Source organism: Miniopterus schreibersii, assembly GCF_964146895.1.
Source record: "Miniopterus schreibersii genome assembly, chromosome: 8".
Lineage (NCBI taxonomy): Eukaryota > Metazoa > Chordata > Mammalia > Chiroptera > Miniopteridae > Miniopterus > Miniopterus schreibersii.
This window is the reverse complement of record NC_138109.1, coordinates 1,663,348-1,680,984: the sequence shown is the minus strand read 5'-3', so window position 1 is coordinate 1,680,984 and position 17,637 is coordinate 1,663,348. Positions and strand designations below refer to the sequence as shown.

Here is a 17,637-nt window from a genome sequence, read left to right as displayed (position 1 = left end):
TCATTATCGATGTTTGTCCCACCCCCCCGCATTGATGAGGGTTGGGGGGCACCGTGGGCCCTGGTGGCAGCAGCATCCTCCTCAGCTCAGCTGCTCAGGCCAAGAGCCTCCGAGGGCCCAGGCGGGGAGGGGTGGCCAGGGACAACCGTGCTTGGGAGTCGGGGACTGGGGGGCTGCTGCATGGGGACAGAGCGATGGGCACAGGTGGGCCTTCCCCTGCCCCTTGGTGTGGCTGCCCGGGGCTGCCTCCGTTCTGGGAAGACCACCCCATGAGGACACGTATGGCCAAGAGAACTGTCACCAAGCCACAAGCCCCACCTGCCCCATGGCCACTCACCTGGCGGCGGTGGTGGAAGAGGCAACCAGGAGGGTGGCAGAGGCCCAGGCAGGGAAGCAGCCAGCAGAGAGGCAGCTCCTGCCCCGAGACCAGCTCAGACCATTGAGGCCCTTGAGCCCCCCAGACATTGCAGAGAACCTGCCAGCACCCTCAAGCGGTGGGCAGGAAGGGAGCCAGGACCCGTACAGGGCCGGCCGGGACGCCCGGGGGACCAGTCACTCAGGCCCTGACGGCAGAATTCAGTGCGGGACAGACCCAGACCCTTCCCCTTAGAGTGGAGAGACAGGGCTTAGGGAGCAAGTCTGAACGTGGAATTGGAGCAGTAGTGAGCCTCTGGTCACCAGAGGTATGCAAGTGTGGGGATGCCATGGAGGCCTCCTGACCTGGCTACTGGTCACCAGGCCAGACCTCAGAGTTGAGGTGTGAGGACCAGGACCCCACAGACAATAGAGAACAGAGACGACCCCCCATGAGGACCAGGCTCCCTGGCACCCCATCACCACCAGGCACGAAGAGGAAATAATCATAAAGGCATCTCGCTGCCTCTGTTCGCACTGAGCCCCAAGCTGTGCAGCATGGGCATCGTCTCCTTTAAGCCTTGTCACCACTCTCAGCAAGGAGCGTTGCTGAAATAATTTACAAATGAGAAAACCGGGCGCTGACTGGACCACAGTGGGCCCTGCCCCTCGCAGCCCATGGAGGCCCTGGAGTCGGGCTGAGCCTCGACTCGGCGAAAGGCCACCACCTGGGGAGGCCACACCCTGAGCAGGGACCAGAAACAGCCCCAGGGGGACCACGGTCTGGAGCCCAGAGCCTGGACTGGCCCCCTGCAGGGCCTGACCCAGGGCGCCTGTGGCTCCGCCCCGCCTCCTCCATCTCCCCACCCCCGGAGCGTGGGAAAACCACAGCCTCAGCCGCCAGGGCCGTGGGTTCTTAAGTGGTAGAGCATCGGGGCCACCCACTCGCTGCTCCTGTGGGGGCGGGACAAGACACCCTGCATGGACTTTCTGATCCAGGGTCCCCCTTCCAGGTGTGGGTAAGCACAGGCTGCTCCCTGGGGAGGTGGCACAGCCTCGTGGGACTGCCAGGTGTCCACAGGATGGGGGCCAGGCAGGGCTCACTCTCCTCCTTTTGGGGGTGGGCAAGAGACCCGGGGGGCCTTGGGGCTGCCTTTCTCACCAATACTCTGGGCGCCCTGCCCTTGGAGGTGAACCTGAGGTCTGTCTGGAGGTCTTGGCATCCCTGCAGCCTTCGCCCTGCCGGTGGGCATGGCCGGGAGCCCCTTCCTCTCCCGGCTGCAACGTGGACAGGGCGGCTCTGTGTTTAGGAGCTCAGAGCCCGGAGCCCAGCCCCTGGCTTTCCATGCCCGCACCCCCACCTACCACCTGCACAACTCTGAGCAAACCGCGTTCCCTCCCCGTGACCCGGTTTTGTGGCTGTAAATGGGACAGTGATAGAGTCCGCCTCGTGGGTTGCTGGGTGGTTTCAAGAGCTCATGCGAACTCAAGGCCAGGCAATCGGAGGTCGCAGGTGTCAGGACCTTATCCATGTTGGCACAGTGCCCTCGAGTCCACGGCCTGTGGTTCTCCTGAACTTCCCCATCTCACGCCCGTGCTTGGCGACAGCAACCCAGAAACCACGTGTGACGGCAAAGCCCACGTCTGCCAACCACCAGATGCTCGGTGCGGACCTCACGCTGCCCGGAGGAGGGGGCCTCTGGGGACCCGGCCTCAGGTGGCTCCCGGCAGCAGAGCCGCACGCCCCCAGCGCACCCAGGAGAGGATTCAAACCGGAGCCCCCACCTGAGCCTGCCCGACGGTCTTGGCGAGACGCTCAGCCGCTGCCCCGGGGATCTCGCCCGGGAGCCACATCCATCCCCTCCGCAGCCCTGCGGGAAGCTGGCCAGCTCTGACCACATGCCCAAGGGGTGGGCACACCCAGACTGCCCAGCCCCGAGACACGCCTCCTGCCCGACGCTCCTCCCGGTGGGGAGGCACTGGCCGGGCGGGAACCCTGCGTGGACAGCCGGACAGGACAGCCAGGCAGCCGGGCACGCTCGGCCACCCTCTCGCCCAGGACATGCCGCCCGCCGCCCGCCCGCGCCCTCCGATGCCGCAGCAGGACTCACCGTCCAGGTGGCCGACTTGGCGGTGCTGGACTGCTGGAAGGTGACGTCGAAGTGGTGGGGGCCGGGGTAGTCGGTGTTGGAGGGGATGATGGGCGCCGGAGACATGGTGTCGAAGGTGGAGCTGGGCTGCGCGTAGGGCGAGTGGGTGGGCACGCTGGCCGCGTGCTCCGGGGTGTAGGGGCTGGCGGCGGCCGCCCGGCTGCTCAGCTGGTCCATGGTGCTGCTCAGCAGATTGAACTGGGCCTGGCGGGAAGCGGGAGGAGGGAGGGGGACCCGCAGTCAGGCTGAGCCCCAGCACCCAGTCCCGTCAGCGAGGTGTCCTGTTACAGCCGCCTTAAAGGGCCAGCCCCGCGTCATCCCAAATATTTCCCCGGTCCCCCCCACCCGACAGGTCACTACTTGTGTGGGGATAAACTGACATATTCACCTCGCCCTCCCCTCCATCAGCCTCCGGGTGCCAGGGTTCCCAGGCTCCCAGGGAGCACACCTGGAGGCAGCGGCCTGTGGGGGTGGCCCCAGCCCAGGACACCCTCTCGGGCTCCAGCTGGACTCTCCAGGGGCAGCACCAGCTCTGATGTCCCCCCTCCTGCACCCCCCGTTACAGCTCACACGGGGAGACCCCAGTCCCCAGGAAGCAGGCCGTGGGAGCCGTGGGGTTGGGGCAGAGGGCACCCCCACCACACAGAGTAGACACACCCTGGGCTCTGGTGCAGGGGATGCCTAAGAGGCCCTGGAGACCAGGTCTGACCCCTAGATCTGGCCACGTAGGTGCTAGGATTGGGGTGGCGGCTGAAGGTCAGTGGCTGAACCAGAAGCCACTCTCCAAGGGCCTCTGTAGGGTGGGCTGCCTCCTTCTGGGTCAGAAGGGACCCCGTAGCCGTTTCTGCTGCTAGCAGGGTTCCTCGTGGTCCACACCTTGTGCCCACCCTGGGCACTGGCGCCCAGCTCCTCCCCCAGGCCTCACACTGAAGGAGCAGGACCTCTGAGCTTCCCTATGTGGGTGTGTCCCCTGGGTCACCCTCTGTGGCGTCTGGGGACCAGGGATGGATCAGCCCCCACCAGGAGCTTAAGGGGGGCCCCGTCTCAGATCCCCCTGGAGGGCCTTCAAGGAAGAACCCTCCCCGGTCCAGGCTCCGAGCAGGGGCAGGTCTGGAGGGGAACACGGGTGGCCTCTAACTGCAAACGGGAAACGGCTCCCTGTCCGCTCCTGGACGGCTCCCCGGCCTGAGTGGACCGTCCCTTTAGGCCTAGGTGGGCACTGTCAGTGTCTCCGTTTTACACACGAGGAAGCTGAGGTACGGAGCGGCAGTGACTTGCCTGGATTGATGCAGTGGCCCTGGTGGCCGACACGGGAGACCAGCCCGCCATCTGTGGGTAAGGGAGCCCGAGCCTCGGGGGCCAGTGGAGGTGGTGAGATGGGGGGTTATTGTCTGGCGGGCACAGGGCCTGGGGTTCCCATGGCAGGGCAGAGGCAGACCAGGCAGCAAGAGCAGGGGCACCTTTGCCCCGCACCCCTCTGCAGAGAGGGTGGCAGCTTCCCTGCCCCCTCCAAATGCAGAAACAGAAGCGTGGTTCCCGGGTGTCTCCCAGCCCCGGCCCAGCCCTCTCTGCCCCCCAGTCTTTTTCTCCGCCGAAGGTGGCCTGGGCTGCAGAACCTGAGCTCCTCCAGCTCGGTACCCCCGAGGGCACACATCACCCCGTGTCCATGACAAGGGTCCTCAGAGTCTCCAGACCCCTCCTGGCCTGGGGAGGGAAACTGCAGTAGGGAAATGCTGTCCTGAAGGCTCTGAAGGAGTCTCAGGAGATGACAGAGGAGAGGGAGGTGACAGGTGACAGGTTCTTGCCAATGCCACTGCCCCGTGCCACCCGGAGGCCAGGCAGCTGCTTTCCGCAGATGACCGACCCAGCTCCCGGGATGGCAAACCGCCACCCAGAACAGATCTTGGCCTGGCGCCTTAAACCGGGGACCCCTCCCACAGTGGGATGGGGGACCCCTGCAGGGCCCACCTCCCTCCTCGGTTTGACGGGCCCCCCACAGCCTCCTAACCTCCTGGGCCTCCACCTGTGAAACAGGGAGACCCCACACCCGCCGACAGGCGAATGGACAACGGGCCACGGCAGCGTTCAGTGGAATATTCCTTCTTAGCCACGAAAACAAATGAATGGGTGACATGTGCCAGAGCCTGGAGGAGACGCAAACCTGCCAAGTGACGGGAGCCAGATCCTCACCCAGGAACTGCGTGCTCCCCGGGGTCTGCGGGGCGGGTCCGCAGAGACGGACCCAGACGCCGGCTGCCAGGGGCTGGCCCTGCTGGGCCTGGTGGCCACGGGGTGTGGGGTTTCCTTTGTGGGTGCAGCAGTGATGGGCACACAGATCCGTGGACAAACTAAACACGCTGAGTGGTGCCCTTGAAACAGGCGACCTGTGTGTTACGTAAACTACAGCTCAGTGAAGCTACTGGACGCAGGCAGAGGGGCGTCCTCACCTCTCGCAGCCCGGCCGCCACGAGGGGGGGGCCACGGCGCCCCCAGAGGGTGCAGGCTGGGCCCCAGGAGCTCTTGCATGCCCTCCAAGGGGGAGTGGGAGCTTCCAAGAGCCTGTGGCTTCTGTCTGCCCCGCTGGACTGCGGGCCCCACAGGGACAGGTGCTGTCACTGAACTGCCCACGCAGCAGCCACTGGCCACGGGCACCGTAAACGTGGCCAGTGTGACTTGAGCTGTGCCACGGGCATGAGGGCGCCCCGATGCCAAGGCCTCGGTGCCGTGGAGAGAAGGTAAAGTAAAACCTCTCCTTCGCCATGTCATATTGATTATACCGGCTCGAGCCCAGTTTGGGACAAATTACGTAAATTATTTCCACCTGCTTCTTTTACCCTTTTTTAAATGTGGCTGCTAGAAAAATGCAAAGTTACACATGCGCCTCTGGTTCCACTTCCACTGACGGCCTAGCCTGGCTCCCAGTCCGCATCTGCAGGCCCGCGTGGACACGGCGCTTACCCCGTTACTGCTGCGAACACTGTCCCGTGGGACACAGTTCACGTGTCATTGCACAGCGCTACTGGGGGGTCTGCTGGACAAGCAGCCGAGCCAACGAAGGAAGGAAGGAGGTGTCACAGCACAGGGACAGCTCCTCCCAGTAAGAAGGACCAGGACAGAGGACCAGGGGCAAGCTGGCCCCTCCCCTCCCACTTGCAAGAGGCTGAGAGCCCGGTGGGTCCTGGGGTGGGAAAGGTGTGGGCCCCAGATGGTCCCACCCCTGGGGTCTCCACGGTCTCCCCTCTCTCCGGGGGACAGCCTAGGCCCTGCTGGGCGGGGCCCGGGGCTCCCTGAGAGCTTCGGCCCCAGACGCATCCCCAAGTGGGGACAGCCCAGCCGGGGGCTCCGGGTCTGTCCTCCTGCCCCTGCCGCCCTGCTCAGGAGAAACGGGAGGCAGCCCCGCGACAACACCGTTCAGATTTTAACTTGTTCACATTCTTTACCCATCTGAGCCGGGTGCCAGGGAATTAGTCACTGAAGCTGAGGGCTGCTGATAGGATCTCTACGCCCAGCAGCCCCAAAGCGGGAGGGAGCAAGGCTTTTAGCAGCCAGGCCCGGCGAGGCGGGCAGAACCCGCTCTGCACAGCACGCTCGGACCCCCAGCCCCAGGTCCCCCCCAGCCTCCCCTGCAGGCCTCCCCTCGCTGGCCCCCCGACAGGGCAGGCTCAGCATCCTGTGGTCCAGTGCCCAGGAGGCTCACCCTCCTCCCCAGCAGAACCGGGCGATAGCGTCCTGCTGAGCACCGTCCGGGTGGACACTGCCCCCTCTGTGGGCCCCGCCTCCCCAGGGACCCCTCCGCCCGCATCGGTTTCTAGTCCTGTTTGCTCCGAGTGGCTGGGGCTCTGAGTGCAGTGGGGACCCCACGGATTAGGAGGTGTGGAGACTGCGTGGCTCCACTGCCTGCAGGGAGCTCCATGCGTTTCCTTCTTAGAGGCTGGGGGGCTCTGCCAGAGTAGCCCTGCCAGAGACCAAGGCCTGGACCCCAGGCGGAGGCCCGACAGGGTGCACAGGAGCCTGGGGCGGGGTGGGGGGCTCCTGCAGAACCACAGACCTCAGAAGCCCGGGCGATGCCCACTTGGCAGCAGGCAGGAACCTGGGCAAAACCTGGACTTTTTTGGTGTGTTTTGTTTTCATTAAGAACTCCAAGAGAGTGGGCTGATTGGGACACGCCCGGCCCGCGGCGCCCACATGTGCCTACATGTGTGCACGCAGGGCTCCGGGCCGACCCAGGCAGGGCTGAGAGAGAGCAAGCGAGGAAGCCGGCAGGGGGCCTCCCCTCCAGGGATCAGGCAGAGGGTGTGCACCAGGCCTGCCTCTGAGCCCGACGGCTGGTGGGCAGGGGCTCTAGGAGGAGCCTGGCCGGGCAGACCCTCGCTACGTCTTGCAGAGCTGCCAATGCCCCAAAGCCTCCTCACCAGGACCCTGCAGGCGGCTCCGACAAGCCATCTCATCTGTCTGCTCCAGAAGCCCGTATCCTGGTGCTCTCTGCCCGCTGGGTGGGGCAGAGTGGGCAGGCCTACCCTCCGAGTGGGCACCCAAGCCTATGCCCATCAGTGCTTCTTGACTGAATCGCCGGGTGGCCTGTTTCTGCTCCGCGCCAGCCAAGGGCACTCACAGGCCATCTCCCGGGGCCACATGCACGCATGTGCTCACACACACGGCAGAACACGCAGGGATGGGGCCAGTGGTCTGCGGGGGGGGGGGGGGCTGGCTGGGGAGGGTGAGCAGAGGCCCCGCCCCCTGCATGAATGTCCTGAACTATGCCTGGGTGCCCCCCAACCCCAAGTCTCCAGGGAGGGAGGGGGCTGGCCTCTTCCAAGGACTCGAGTCCCAGGGAAATGAAGATGCTGCCCCAGGAGCAGCGAGGGATGGGGGTGAGAGGCAGAGGGTGCCACCCTGGGGAATCCACCCCAGCTCCCACCTCACCCCAACCCTGCAGCTGTGCCCCCAGCCTGGAGCCTCCTGGGGGGACAAGAGGGTCCAGAGACACTGAATCCTGTGACTTTCCATCGGGAGGGGTGACTTTGTCCAGGAAACCCCTGATCCAGGGAGCCCCCCTTGCACAACACACGCATCTCGCCTCATGTCACAAAAGCCCAACATGATCAGGGTTGCAGAGGAGGAAACTGAGGCTGGGCTCGCCATGCCCAGGAGCAGGTGGGAGACCCCGACCTCCTGTCATTCACTCTGGGGACAGTCGCTGAGCGCCAGGCACCCGGAAGGGTGAGCGGGAGACCCCAGAGCCCCAGGGAGGTCACTTCCCACCTGTCGTGTTGCACCTGGCACCCTACTGGGCGCTCAGAAACTTGAGGTTGAATGAAACAGTCCCCAAAACTCAAATGGACCCCAAACTCAAACAGACCTCAAACTCAAATAGACCCCAAAGCTCAGGCAGACCCACCACGCCCACTCCTGCTCTGGGCACCCGGGGCCAGGCCACCCCCCTGTGAGGGTGGGGTGTCCCCTGCCCCCGCTGCTGCCCACCAGGCACCACCCTAACCCCCGTGAGGTCCCGGGAACGTGGCTCCCCAGCGCCACAGGCCGGTCCTTCCGCGGTGAGCTGTTTTGTAACCATCCCTTTATGGGCTTATCTTTTTAAAGTGTGTAAATCAGCTCAAATGATTTGAGGGGGTGCAGGTGGGAAATAAATCTTTTTCTAACGCCTGTGCCCCAATGCCCCCCTGCTCACCCGCTTCCCGCGTCCACGGCCAGCGCCAGCAGCTCTGGCAGGTCCAGACAATGAAACAGCGACGGAGTGGATGTGTATTTAGGTGCCGCCTTGGTGCCCTCGGAGTGGAACCTATTTTTCCAGCAGCCCAAGCAGGCCATGTTGTCAGAAAGGTCAAGGTCCTTCAGGGGTCAAAGTTCCCAGGGGACCCGTGCAGAGATGGGCCCTTGGGGCCTTTGGTGGGATGCAGTGCGTGACCATGGTCACAGAAACACCTGTCAGTGACATTAACCACGGCTCTGGTCATGTCCCCAGAGGCTGTTTCAGGCTGACTCACCCAGCAGGGGGTGGGGGGGGTTGACAGGGAGAGAGCAGGGGCCTCAGGGGACGATGCTAGGCTCCAACACCAAGGTGTCCCTGCCTCAAGGACACAGACTGTTGGAAGACAGCAGTCCTGCACCTCTGGGCGGTGGTGACCCCCAGGGAGCCCCATTTCCAGCCTCCCTGATCACCGCTGGTCCGCACCACAGGGCCTTGGCTCATGCTGTTTCTCTCCACACCTCCTCCTGGAAGCCTCCAGGCTCTCTCCATCTGGCCTGGTGTTCCTGGGCTTCCTCTCCCACCTCTCTGGGTAGAGTAGTGACTATCATGACACAAAGCCTTGTGGGCCTGTGCCCATGGCTTCTGTGAGGGTCCAGGAGCTACTCTGCTCAGAGCTGAGAACACGCCAGCACCCGGCTGCTTCTGATCCTGCCGCCTCCCTCACCGCCTGCCCCAGGGGGGTGGGCCTGTGGCCACGGCCTGGGAGCCACGCAGGGACCAGCGGTCAAGGACACACACGGGCTCCTGTTCCTTCTTTTACGGGCCAGGGAAAACCCTGCCCCCTCCTTCAGCGCCCTTCTCATGTTCCTTCAAGGCCTGGTTGGAAGACACCCTCGCACCCCGCACCAGCCAGGACCCAGGGCCGTCTCCCAGCGGGTCTCCCGAGCTTCGGCTCCACTGAAGGACCCTGACCTCGCCCGGCAGCCCGGCCCGCCTGGGCCCACGTCCCCTCGGCAGGGCCACTGGGATCAGGCAGAGAAGGTCCCGCTGGTATGCGCCCTGCACACCCGGGAAAGAGGGAAGGGGCTTCGTGAGGAACAGAGGTGACGAGAGAACGCGGACAAGCCCCGCAGAGCCTGTACCATGGCGATGGCAGGCAGCGGGCCGCCAGCGGGAGCGGGGGCCCAGGACGAGATACGGGGTTCCAGAATTCCCACCCCCGGGAGGGGACGCCCACAGGCGGGGAGAGAGGCGGCTTCTCCGCGGCCCAGAGCCCAGGCTGTGCCCAGCGCACGGACCTCAGAGGCGCGAGGCTCCTGGACGGCGAGCTCTTTCTTTTATTTTTTCTCCTTGCCCAAGGATATGTTTTCTACTGATTTTTAAAAATATATGTTTTCATTGATTTCAGAGAGAAGAAAGGAGAGGGAGAGGGAGAGAGAAACAGCAATGATGAGAGTCATCGATCGGCTGCCTCCCGCATACCCCCTGCTGGGGATCGAGCCCGCAGCCCGGGCCTGTGCCCCGACCGGGACTCGAACCTCGACCTCATGGTTTATAGCTGGACGCTCAACCCCTGAGCCACGCCCGCCGAGCTTTTCCATTGTTTTTTTAGAGAGAGTGGAAGGGAAGGAGGAAGGGGGAGCAAAACATCGATGTGAGAGAGAAACATGGATTGGTTGCCTCCTGCACATGCCCCAACCAGGGCCGGGGTTCAAATCTGCAACCCAGGGACATGCCCTTGACCTGGAATCAAACCCTCGACCCTTCAGTGCCCGGAGGTTGACACTCTAACCACTGAGCCACAACGGCCAGGGCTCAAGTTTCTTTTGACAGGATTTCTGTGACCCAGCAGGTGACAGCCGTCTGGGTTCCCACTGGGCTCCTCTCGCTTTGTGACCTCAGCTGGGCTCACGAGGACCAGCCAGGGGACCCCGAGTACCCAGCAAGGGTGGCGTGGCTGCTGAGTCGGTGCAGCCAGAGCTCTCGCTCCTTTCAGAGACTCCCGACCAAGGGGACTGAGGACATTCAAAGCCCGTCCAGAGAGAACCAAGCAGCCATATGAGACTCCAGGCGGAATGCACCAGGCCCCCCCAGCTGACCCACCCGGCCTGAGGCTCTGCGGCTGCCCCCCTTCCTCCCTCCTGCCTCACCCCGCTGAGTCCCGGTGCCAGGCCTCCTGTGCCCCGCCTGCCGTGGCCCCCACTCCACAAGCTTGCAGCGCCCATGCTTGCTCAGTGCTGCACGGGGACCCTGCCGACGCGCCTCCAGTCACATCCCTGGTGACAGTTTGCATGGACAGTGTTCTCGGTTCCTGTCCAAGGTGGGCCTCTGCACACCCCGCACTCTAGCTGCCCACTCCAGGCCCAGCCCAAGGACCCTCTTGGCTCTGTTTTCGCCACACGGGCAGCCTCTGGCCATTAGCTGCCCTGTCTCACGGCTCCAGTCCCTTCTCGCTCTCTCTGCTGGACTCTACCCCCCGTCACCAGGCCCTGCTGGGAGCCAGGAGCCTCCTCCCGAAGCCAGGCCTGGCTGGCGCCTTCGGTCAGGGGCTGGAGCTAAGCCCATGGGGCAAAGCCTGAGGGTCAGGAATGGGCGTCCGAGCCCCTGCTTCACCGAGGCCTGGCTGCATGGTCGCCCTCTCCGTGGAACACGCAGGGAACAGCGTCGGCCACGGCTTCCTCGTGGGATCAGTGTGGATCGAATGGGAGGGGCCTGGGTGTGAGGGCCCCTGCAGTCACTGCACAGGGGAGGGGTCCACAGGAGCCCAGATGCCCCTTCCCAGATCCACTGCCTCCTGCTAGAGGCTCGGATGCGGGCTCCTGGGGTGAGGCCCCAGCCCAGCGCTCCCCACTCCCAGCATCTTCCCTGAGTGTTCCCGCCACCCCACTCCCCAGGCAGGGACAGGGCTCTGAGTGGGGCAGACAAGCATCTGGCTGCTTGGTGCAGGGCGGCACCAGGGCTCTGATCTTGAGGGGTCCGCCTGGAGCATCTTGGGGAGTCAGCCAGGGCGCTGCCCCCGGGGCATCTGCTCTGACCCCCAGCACCCTACGCTCCCAGAACAACACCAAGGCCAGATGTTTTTAAAATTGAGAATGAAACTCCAAGCTCCCTGATCCTCTCGCAGGCATGCCTGGGCTTGGGTCCGACCTCACCCAGGGGTAGGTGACTGACAGGCAGTCTGGCTTCTGCTCAGAGATAACCCGTCCCACTCGGAGCAAGACCTCCATCCCGCTGGTATTTCCCACAGCATCTCTGAGCCTGTGATTAAACGGATGGAAATGCCAGCAAGCTCCGACACGCGCTGGGGGAAGGCGCCCTCTCCTCCCGGAGGCATGCACATCCATTCCGCTCTCACCCGGGGCTGAGGCGAGCCTTGCCCCATCCCATGCCAGGGCCGTGTGGAACTTTCCACACCTCGCACTGGGGAAACGTGCCCCCAGAAGCCCCGGCCCCCCAGGCGTGTGTCTGCAGGACCGGGAGGCTGCGCCACGGCCGCTCTGCCTGCCTCCGCCTGCAGACAGCGCCGCTGAGACAGCGAGGACCCGGAGCATCCGGCCAGGCGGAGTCCCCGGGGGGCGCCCGCCAGGCCCTTCAGAGCTGCCCAGGAGCAGGCGGGGGCCCAGGGGATTCAGGGATGTTATTTAACCACCAGGAAATGGGTCCAGTCCTGACCCTGCCTCTCAGGGTGCCCAGGGCCTGGAACGAAGGTGGGCGCTCTGCGGCCAGCCATGGACGAGCGCCCGGCTCGCAGGGTGTGGGGGGTGCAGGTGCCTGCTCCCCACTCCTCTGTGAGCACTGCTCAGACGATGCCGGCCTTCCACCCCTGCCTGCAGCCCCAGAGCCCGACCCAGGTGCCCTGACATCCTTCATCCCTCCACCCATCCTCTGTCCATCTATCTGTCCATCCTGCAGATGCAAATCAGGACACCGAGGGGCCCGGTGGTCTGGGTGACACTGTCCTCACTGGAGTAGCTGGAGAAGGCTTTGGATGGTGACAAGTGGATGAAGGGTGTGGGAATCACGGGCGGCCACTGTCGATGGCCCTCTGCGAAGGGGACAATAGAACCGGGACCCAAAGAGGGAGTTCACAGCAGCCCAGAGCTGGGGGGGGCGGCACTCCAGGCGGAGGAGCGAGGACAGCCCTGCACTTACTGAGAGCTGGGTCCCCGCTTCGGTCATTTTCTCCCCAATTCGGGGCTCTGGGGTGGACTGACAGGCGACCCCAGCTCCTAGCGCCTCGCAGGTGAGGGTGCTCTGTCCTTCAGTGAGCATCTCCCAGGCGCCGGTAGACAGCAGCGGGCAGGGGCCACGAGGACACTGCCAGGCCCTCCTCCCATTTCCCTCCGAGGGCTCCGCTGCCAACAAGCCAGCAACGGAGGGAGCGGGCGGGTGGGGGCTTCTAATCAGATCGAAGACAAAGGCAGCCGGGGGGGGGGCAGGGCCCATGGGCTCTCAAGGTGACCATCTGAGATGCCCCCCAGGTGAAAGATGCCACCGCAGCTGGCGGGTGGGGATAGCCCCGAGGTCAAAGGCAGCCACTGGAGGAGACCTGTGGCCCTGTGGGAGGCGGGAGAGCCAAGGGGGCCTGGCACTCAGAGGTAGGGCACCCTGACAGGCCCCTAATGAACTGGATGTTGGGGGTTCAGGAACAGGGGGTCAAGAACAGCACCAGGGAAGGGTGGATTTTCCCCTAGCTGAGACGGGACCTGTCATGAGGGGTCACGGGGAGCTCAGGTTGGGCTGGCAGGTGGAGGTCCCAGCAGACATCCAGGTGGGGTGGCCGGACAGGTGTCTGGAGCTCGCACTTTGGGGACAGACGCAGGACCTGGCCGAGGAGGCACGTGTCAGGCACAGCAAGCCAGCAGATGGGGGTCACCCCTCCATCCGTCCGAATCAGGCTCTGGCTCTCACTTCTGGGACAGTCATTCGCCCCCACCTCCGAGAGCCTCAAGCCCTCCTGGTGCGAGGTCGGGGAGAGGATGCCTTGTGGCTGTGCCCCACTCAGCCCAGCACCCCTTCCGTCATTCCCAGCTCAGCTTTGTCCAGTCCTGGCCACAGCCCCGTCCCTTTTCTGACCTCACTGTGTCCCACCGCTCAGCAGTGTCCTCCCTGACATCCCTCCCAGTCCCAGGACCCTCTGCAGGCGGCTCGGCCCACCCCTCTTGTCTCCTTTGTGGCATCTCTTTCCCGGCGTGTTTCCTACTTGGGGAGCCCCGTGTTGGGCCCGGCCTGCTGTTCTCCCCTCTGGTCACTCTCCCTCTGTGCGGGCCCCACCCAGCCCTGGCAGTAAATCCCCCTATGCTGGGACTCCCCACTGGTCATCCCCACCGAGCCCTCACGCCCGGCAGACACCTGCTGCCCAGTGTCCAAGTGGCCTGTCCAGCCAACATGGCCCAGACTCCCCCCTGCCCCCCGCTTTACAAGGCTCAGGACAAGAAACCGTGACAGTTTCCTGACTCCTCTCTGCCCTTAACCTGGATGTCGCCTTCCAACTCCACCCCTCGTCTGACTACAGCCCACACCTCCCTGATGTCCTGGGTCCCAGGCACCTGGGGGGCACTTCTCAGGCCCGATTTGCTCTGCAGGTCAGCAGCTCTGGACATCTCCTCCCTCCTCCCCTCCTCCTCCCTGCCGGCTGCTCTTTGTCACCCGTGATGACTCACCCCCCCCCCCCCCCAGTGCTTAGCTTTCCCTCTAATACCCTCCTGCAGCTTCCTCAATAGAGTCGACTCCCTTTACCCAGTCACTCAGGTCAGAACCTCGGTCACCCTCACGCTCACTCCAGCCCCTCTGCGTGTCCCACCTGAATCCTCGGCTCTGACCCACCGGCTCCCACCTGGTCCGAGGGGCAGCATCTCCCCCCCCCGCTCCCGGCCTCCGCCCCGCCCCCCCGTGGTCAGCTCTCAGCACTGCAGCTGAGGGGCCCCTAGAACCCGGGGCATCCTGCCCCTCCTCCCCGTGTGCCCTCGTGGGCGGCGGGCGCTTGTGGATATTTCCTGCCTCCTCTCGCCCGGGGCCCTCCCGCCAAGGCTGCCCGTGGGTCAGACCTGCCCGAGGGCGTGGAGGACGCGGCTCCGGGAGCAAAGCGCGGGCCCTCCCGCGGGGAGAGGCAAGCCGGGGCAGCGGAGCGGTGGCCGTGGGGGGCCCTCTGGCCCTGCGGGCTCTCGGAGACAACAAGGGCGACCCAACATTTTCTCAAGTCCCACCTATTTCTTTCCTGGAGGCTTAAGGTTATTTGGGGCCAAGTACCGCTTCCTCCCTGGGACAGGTGCATGAGCCTGCCTCCCTCCGGGACGGAAAGAGGGAAGGGAGGCTCTTTCCCGGGTCAGCGGGGCCCCACGCCCGGGCGCGAAGGCATTGAGCCGCCCCCAGGCGCTCACTGGGGGAGCGAACCCACACGGCGCCCCAGTGCAGGGAGGCTCTCCAGGACACGGTTGGCCACTGCTGGTCCCCAAACACAGCGGCACGGCCACAGGGTAGACTCTGGGGGCTCCCGCTGCCCATGGATCAGGCGGGAGGCGATGCGCCAAAGCCCAGAGCCCCGGCCCGGTTCACCCCGGGAGGCACCCTGCGCAGTGCCGCCTGCCTCACACTGTGACACCCACTCCATTCGAGGGAAAAGGTTACACCAGCGTCTCCGGGGTCCCCGGGGCCTCGGTACCAACGCCCCCCCTGTCTGTCTCCCTGCTGGGGAAAACAGCCCTTCCTGGAGCAGCTGCGCCCCACCTGCTCCATTAGCAGCCTGGAGCCCGCCTGCTCTGAGCACCTGGCAAGTCTGCAAATGAGCTCGGTCCCCGGGGCTTGGGCCACAGGGCCAGGTACCAACTGCTGTCCTCTCACTTCCCCCTGCTGGCCGCTGGCTCTCCGTGAGGCCAGCTCACTGCGGGCCCTCGACCTGGAGCTCTGACCCGCACCTTGCCCGCCCTCGGCCCACGAGAAGCACACCTGCCCGGCAGCTAGGTGAGCGGCTCCCAGGTGAGGATGCTCTCGGTCCGGGAGCAGGCCGGGTGGCCTCAAGCTCAACCCCCGGGGAGAAAGATGACCTCCGGGGGGACGCTGAGCTCTGGGCAACTGGGGACAGGACAGGGCAGCTCCTGAACCTTAATCCTGGGATAGAGCCGCCAGCCCCAAGCCAAGGAGTGTCGGAAAACCCTGCGTCAAGAGGCAGCCGCCCAGCCCTGACCAGACACCCTCCCACCCTCCTCTCCTTGGCTGCTGGTCCCCAGAGCATCCCCAGGATGGGCAGGCATCTGCCTCCATGCCCAGGACCTGCCCAGCCCCTCGGCGCCTCCTGCCTGCCTCTGCCCGCCCTGGACGGAGGCACCCACCTAGCAGCAGGTGCCCAACCTGGGCTCAGACAAGAGAACGCCCCTCTGAGCCCTCCACCTTGGCAAAACCCCCACAAAGTCCCCGAGAAAGAGGGAGGCGGGTCCGGGAGCGGGCCTGCGGGGTGCGCGGGCACACCTACCGTGACGAGCTGCTGCATGGAGTCGCTGACGTACAGCATGGTGGGCGCGGGTCTCTGCACAGGCCGGGGAGCTGGCGCGCCGCGGGGCGAGGCATGGGTCTGGGTGGCCGGGGGTGCGGGGCAGAGTGGTGGCTGCCCGGCGGGGCGGACCCCGGGGAGAGGCTCCGTGGCTAGGGGGGCAGGAGCCCGGGGTGCCGCGGGACATGTGGGCCGTTTGTTGGCATTTCCTCCATCTCCATCTCCCTAGTTCTGTCAACTCCCCGCATCCAACAACAAAACGGGGCCCACCCCTTGCTCCTCATGACTATTAATCGGCGCCCAGGCAGGCCTCGGCTTGCCCACTGCGGAGCTGGACCGCACCAAGGCGGCTGCCCGGGAGGGGCGGCGGGCGGGCCAGCATCGCTCCCTGACTAAGCCACGCCCGCTCCCCCTGAGATGACACCCACCGGAGGCCCTGGGGGCCACGGGCCTCCACCCCTGAGCACAAGGGGCCAGCCCAGGCCCCCGAGACCTCTCAGTAGGCAGGGGTGGGTCACCCCAAAGGGAAGAGGTGGTGCCGTGGCCCTGGAGCCCTGGGTGGAGCCACCTCCCTCTACCCAGGCAACGTGGTGGTCCACTGGGGCCACCCCAAAGGGCCAAATAAACAGGAGAGACATTCGGGAAGACTGTGCTCCCCCAGAGCCCACAGGGAGCCCGGCGAAGGCATGAGCAGCCTGCAGGGTCCCGGGCAGCAGGTGGAGCGAGAGAACCTGGAGCCTGCGCGCTCGCCGGGCTGCTGGCCGCCGTTGGCATTGTCCCTGCGGATTCTGAGCCCTGCAACGGAGGGAGGTGGCCCAGCAGGAGGGCCCCAGGCGCCTTGCCCTCCGCAGTGAGACACTGTGTGACCCTCAGCACTGACAGGGGTGCCGCGGTGGCCGCCCAGCGGGGGCTTCGACACCACCCCTTCCTGGAGAGTCTCAGTCTCCATTGTGATTAACCATTGTTGGCACAAGTTTGCCCTGGGCGTAGGGGCCGGATCCTCGCTGGGGTTGGCGGGGAATCCATTAGGCGCCACAGATCACGCGGAGGTGGACGGCCGAGTCAGTGTTCCCAGCCCCGAAGCACAGCCGCTCCCCTACCCCCAACAAGAGCCGCAACACCTGGGAGCTGCTGGAAAGGCGGGGAGGCCTTGTCCTCAGGCTTGTTCTCGCCAAACCCCCAACCACCTCCAGCCTCCCGGGCTCAGGTGCAGCTCCTCCAGGCGGCCGGAGGAGCGAGTCGGGCGAGGGGTGAGCCCCGAGGTGCTGCCTCTCAGTCACTCCCGTGAGTACCTACGGCCATGGCTGTTAGCTCCCAAAGCCCAGGTTTCCACCAGCCACAGGACAATCAAGGAGCATAGAAGTTTGTGGGGTACACAGGTGCTCTGGAAGGGGTCTGCTATGGGGCCCCGGTGGGAACTCCTGGCTGGAGGCAGCCACTGGGAGTCAGCCTAGCCCGGGAGGCCCGCAGGCGGGAAGGCCCATCCCAGGGAGGCCCCCGCGCCACCCCTGGGAGGGCCTGTGCTTCCCTGGGGTTCCTGTGGGTGGGGGCTTGGCAGATGGGCTGGACTGGGAGACATGAGCCAGGCTGGAGAGGAGAGGGAGTGAGCTGGGTCGAACCCCCACAACCATAGGGCTTTGTGCAAAGCTGGGCAAATTCCTAGACACCTCAAAACTGGGTGTCCTCTCCCGTCAGGGGAACACTGATTGGAAAAGAGGCTCAGCCAGGGCTCTTTGCACAGGGGCTGGCTCAGGAGGGCAGGGAAGGTCGGCCCCCTTTAACCTCTGAGGGTTTAGAAAGAGCAGAAAGGGGCAAGCCAAAGGAAGAAGGATTTGAGGTGAAAGATGCCAGGAATGGGCCCAGGGTGGCCAGGGGAGACCCAGGTGTGGAGCGAATCCCAAGGTGGCCTCCAAGGTTCTGCCCAGCCACCTGCCCTGCAC

General features: G+C 65.1%; 1 protein-coding gene across 3 annotated transcripts in view; it reads right to left on the bottom strand.

The window, feature by feature from the left end:
* TP73 (tumor protein p73) overlaps positions 1 to 15,910 on the bottom strand; it is a 31,808-nt gene extending 15,898 nt beyond the window's left edge. For 2 of the 3 annotated variants that reach the window (XM_081144881.1, XM_081144883.1), the window contains exon 1: positions 2,466 to 2,708. In XM_081144881.1, the coding sequence (XP_081001007.1) occupies positions 2,466 to 2,681 (216 nt within the window). In that variant the 5' untranslated portion in view covers positions 2,682 to 2,708. Of the gene's footprint in view, positions 1 to 2,465; positions 2,709 to 15,679 lie in introns of those variants that run through there. The other variant, XM_081144882.1, reaches the window with a different exon arrangement.
* Between the last annotated feature and the right edge of the window lie 1,727 nt (positions 15,911 to 17,637).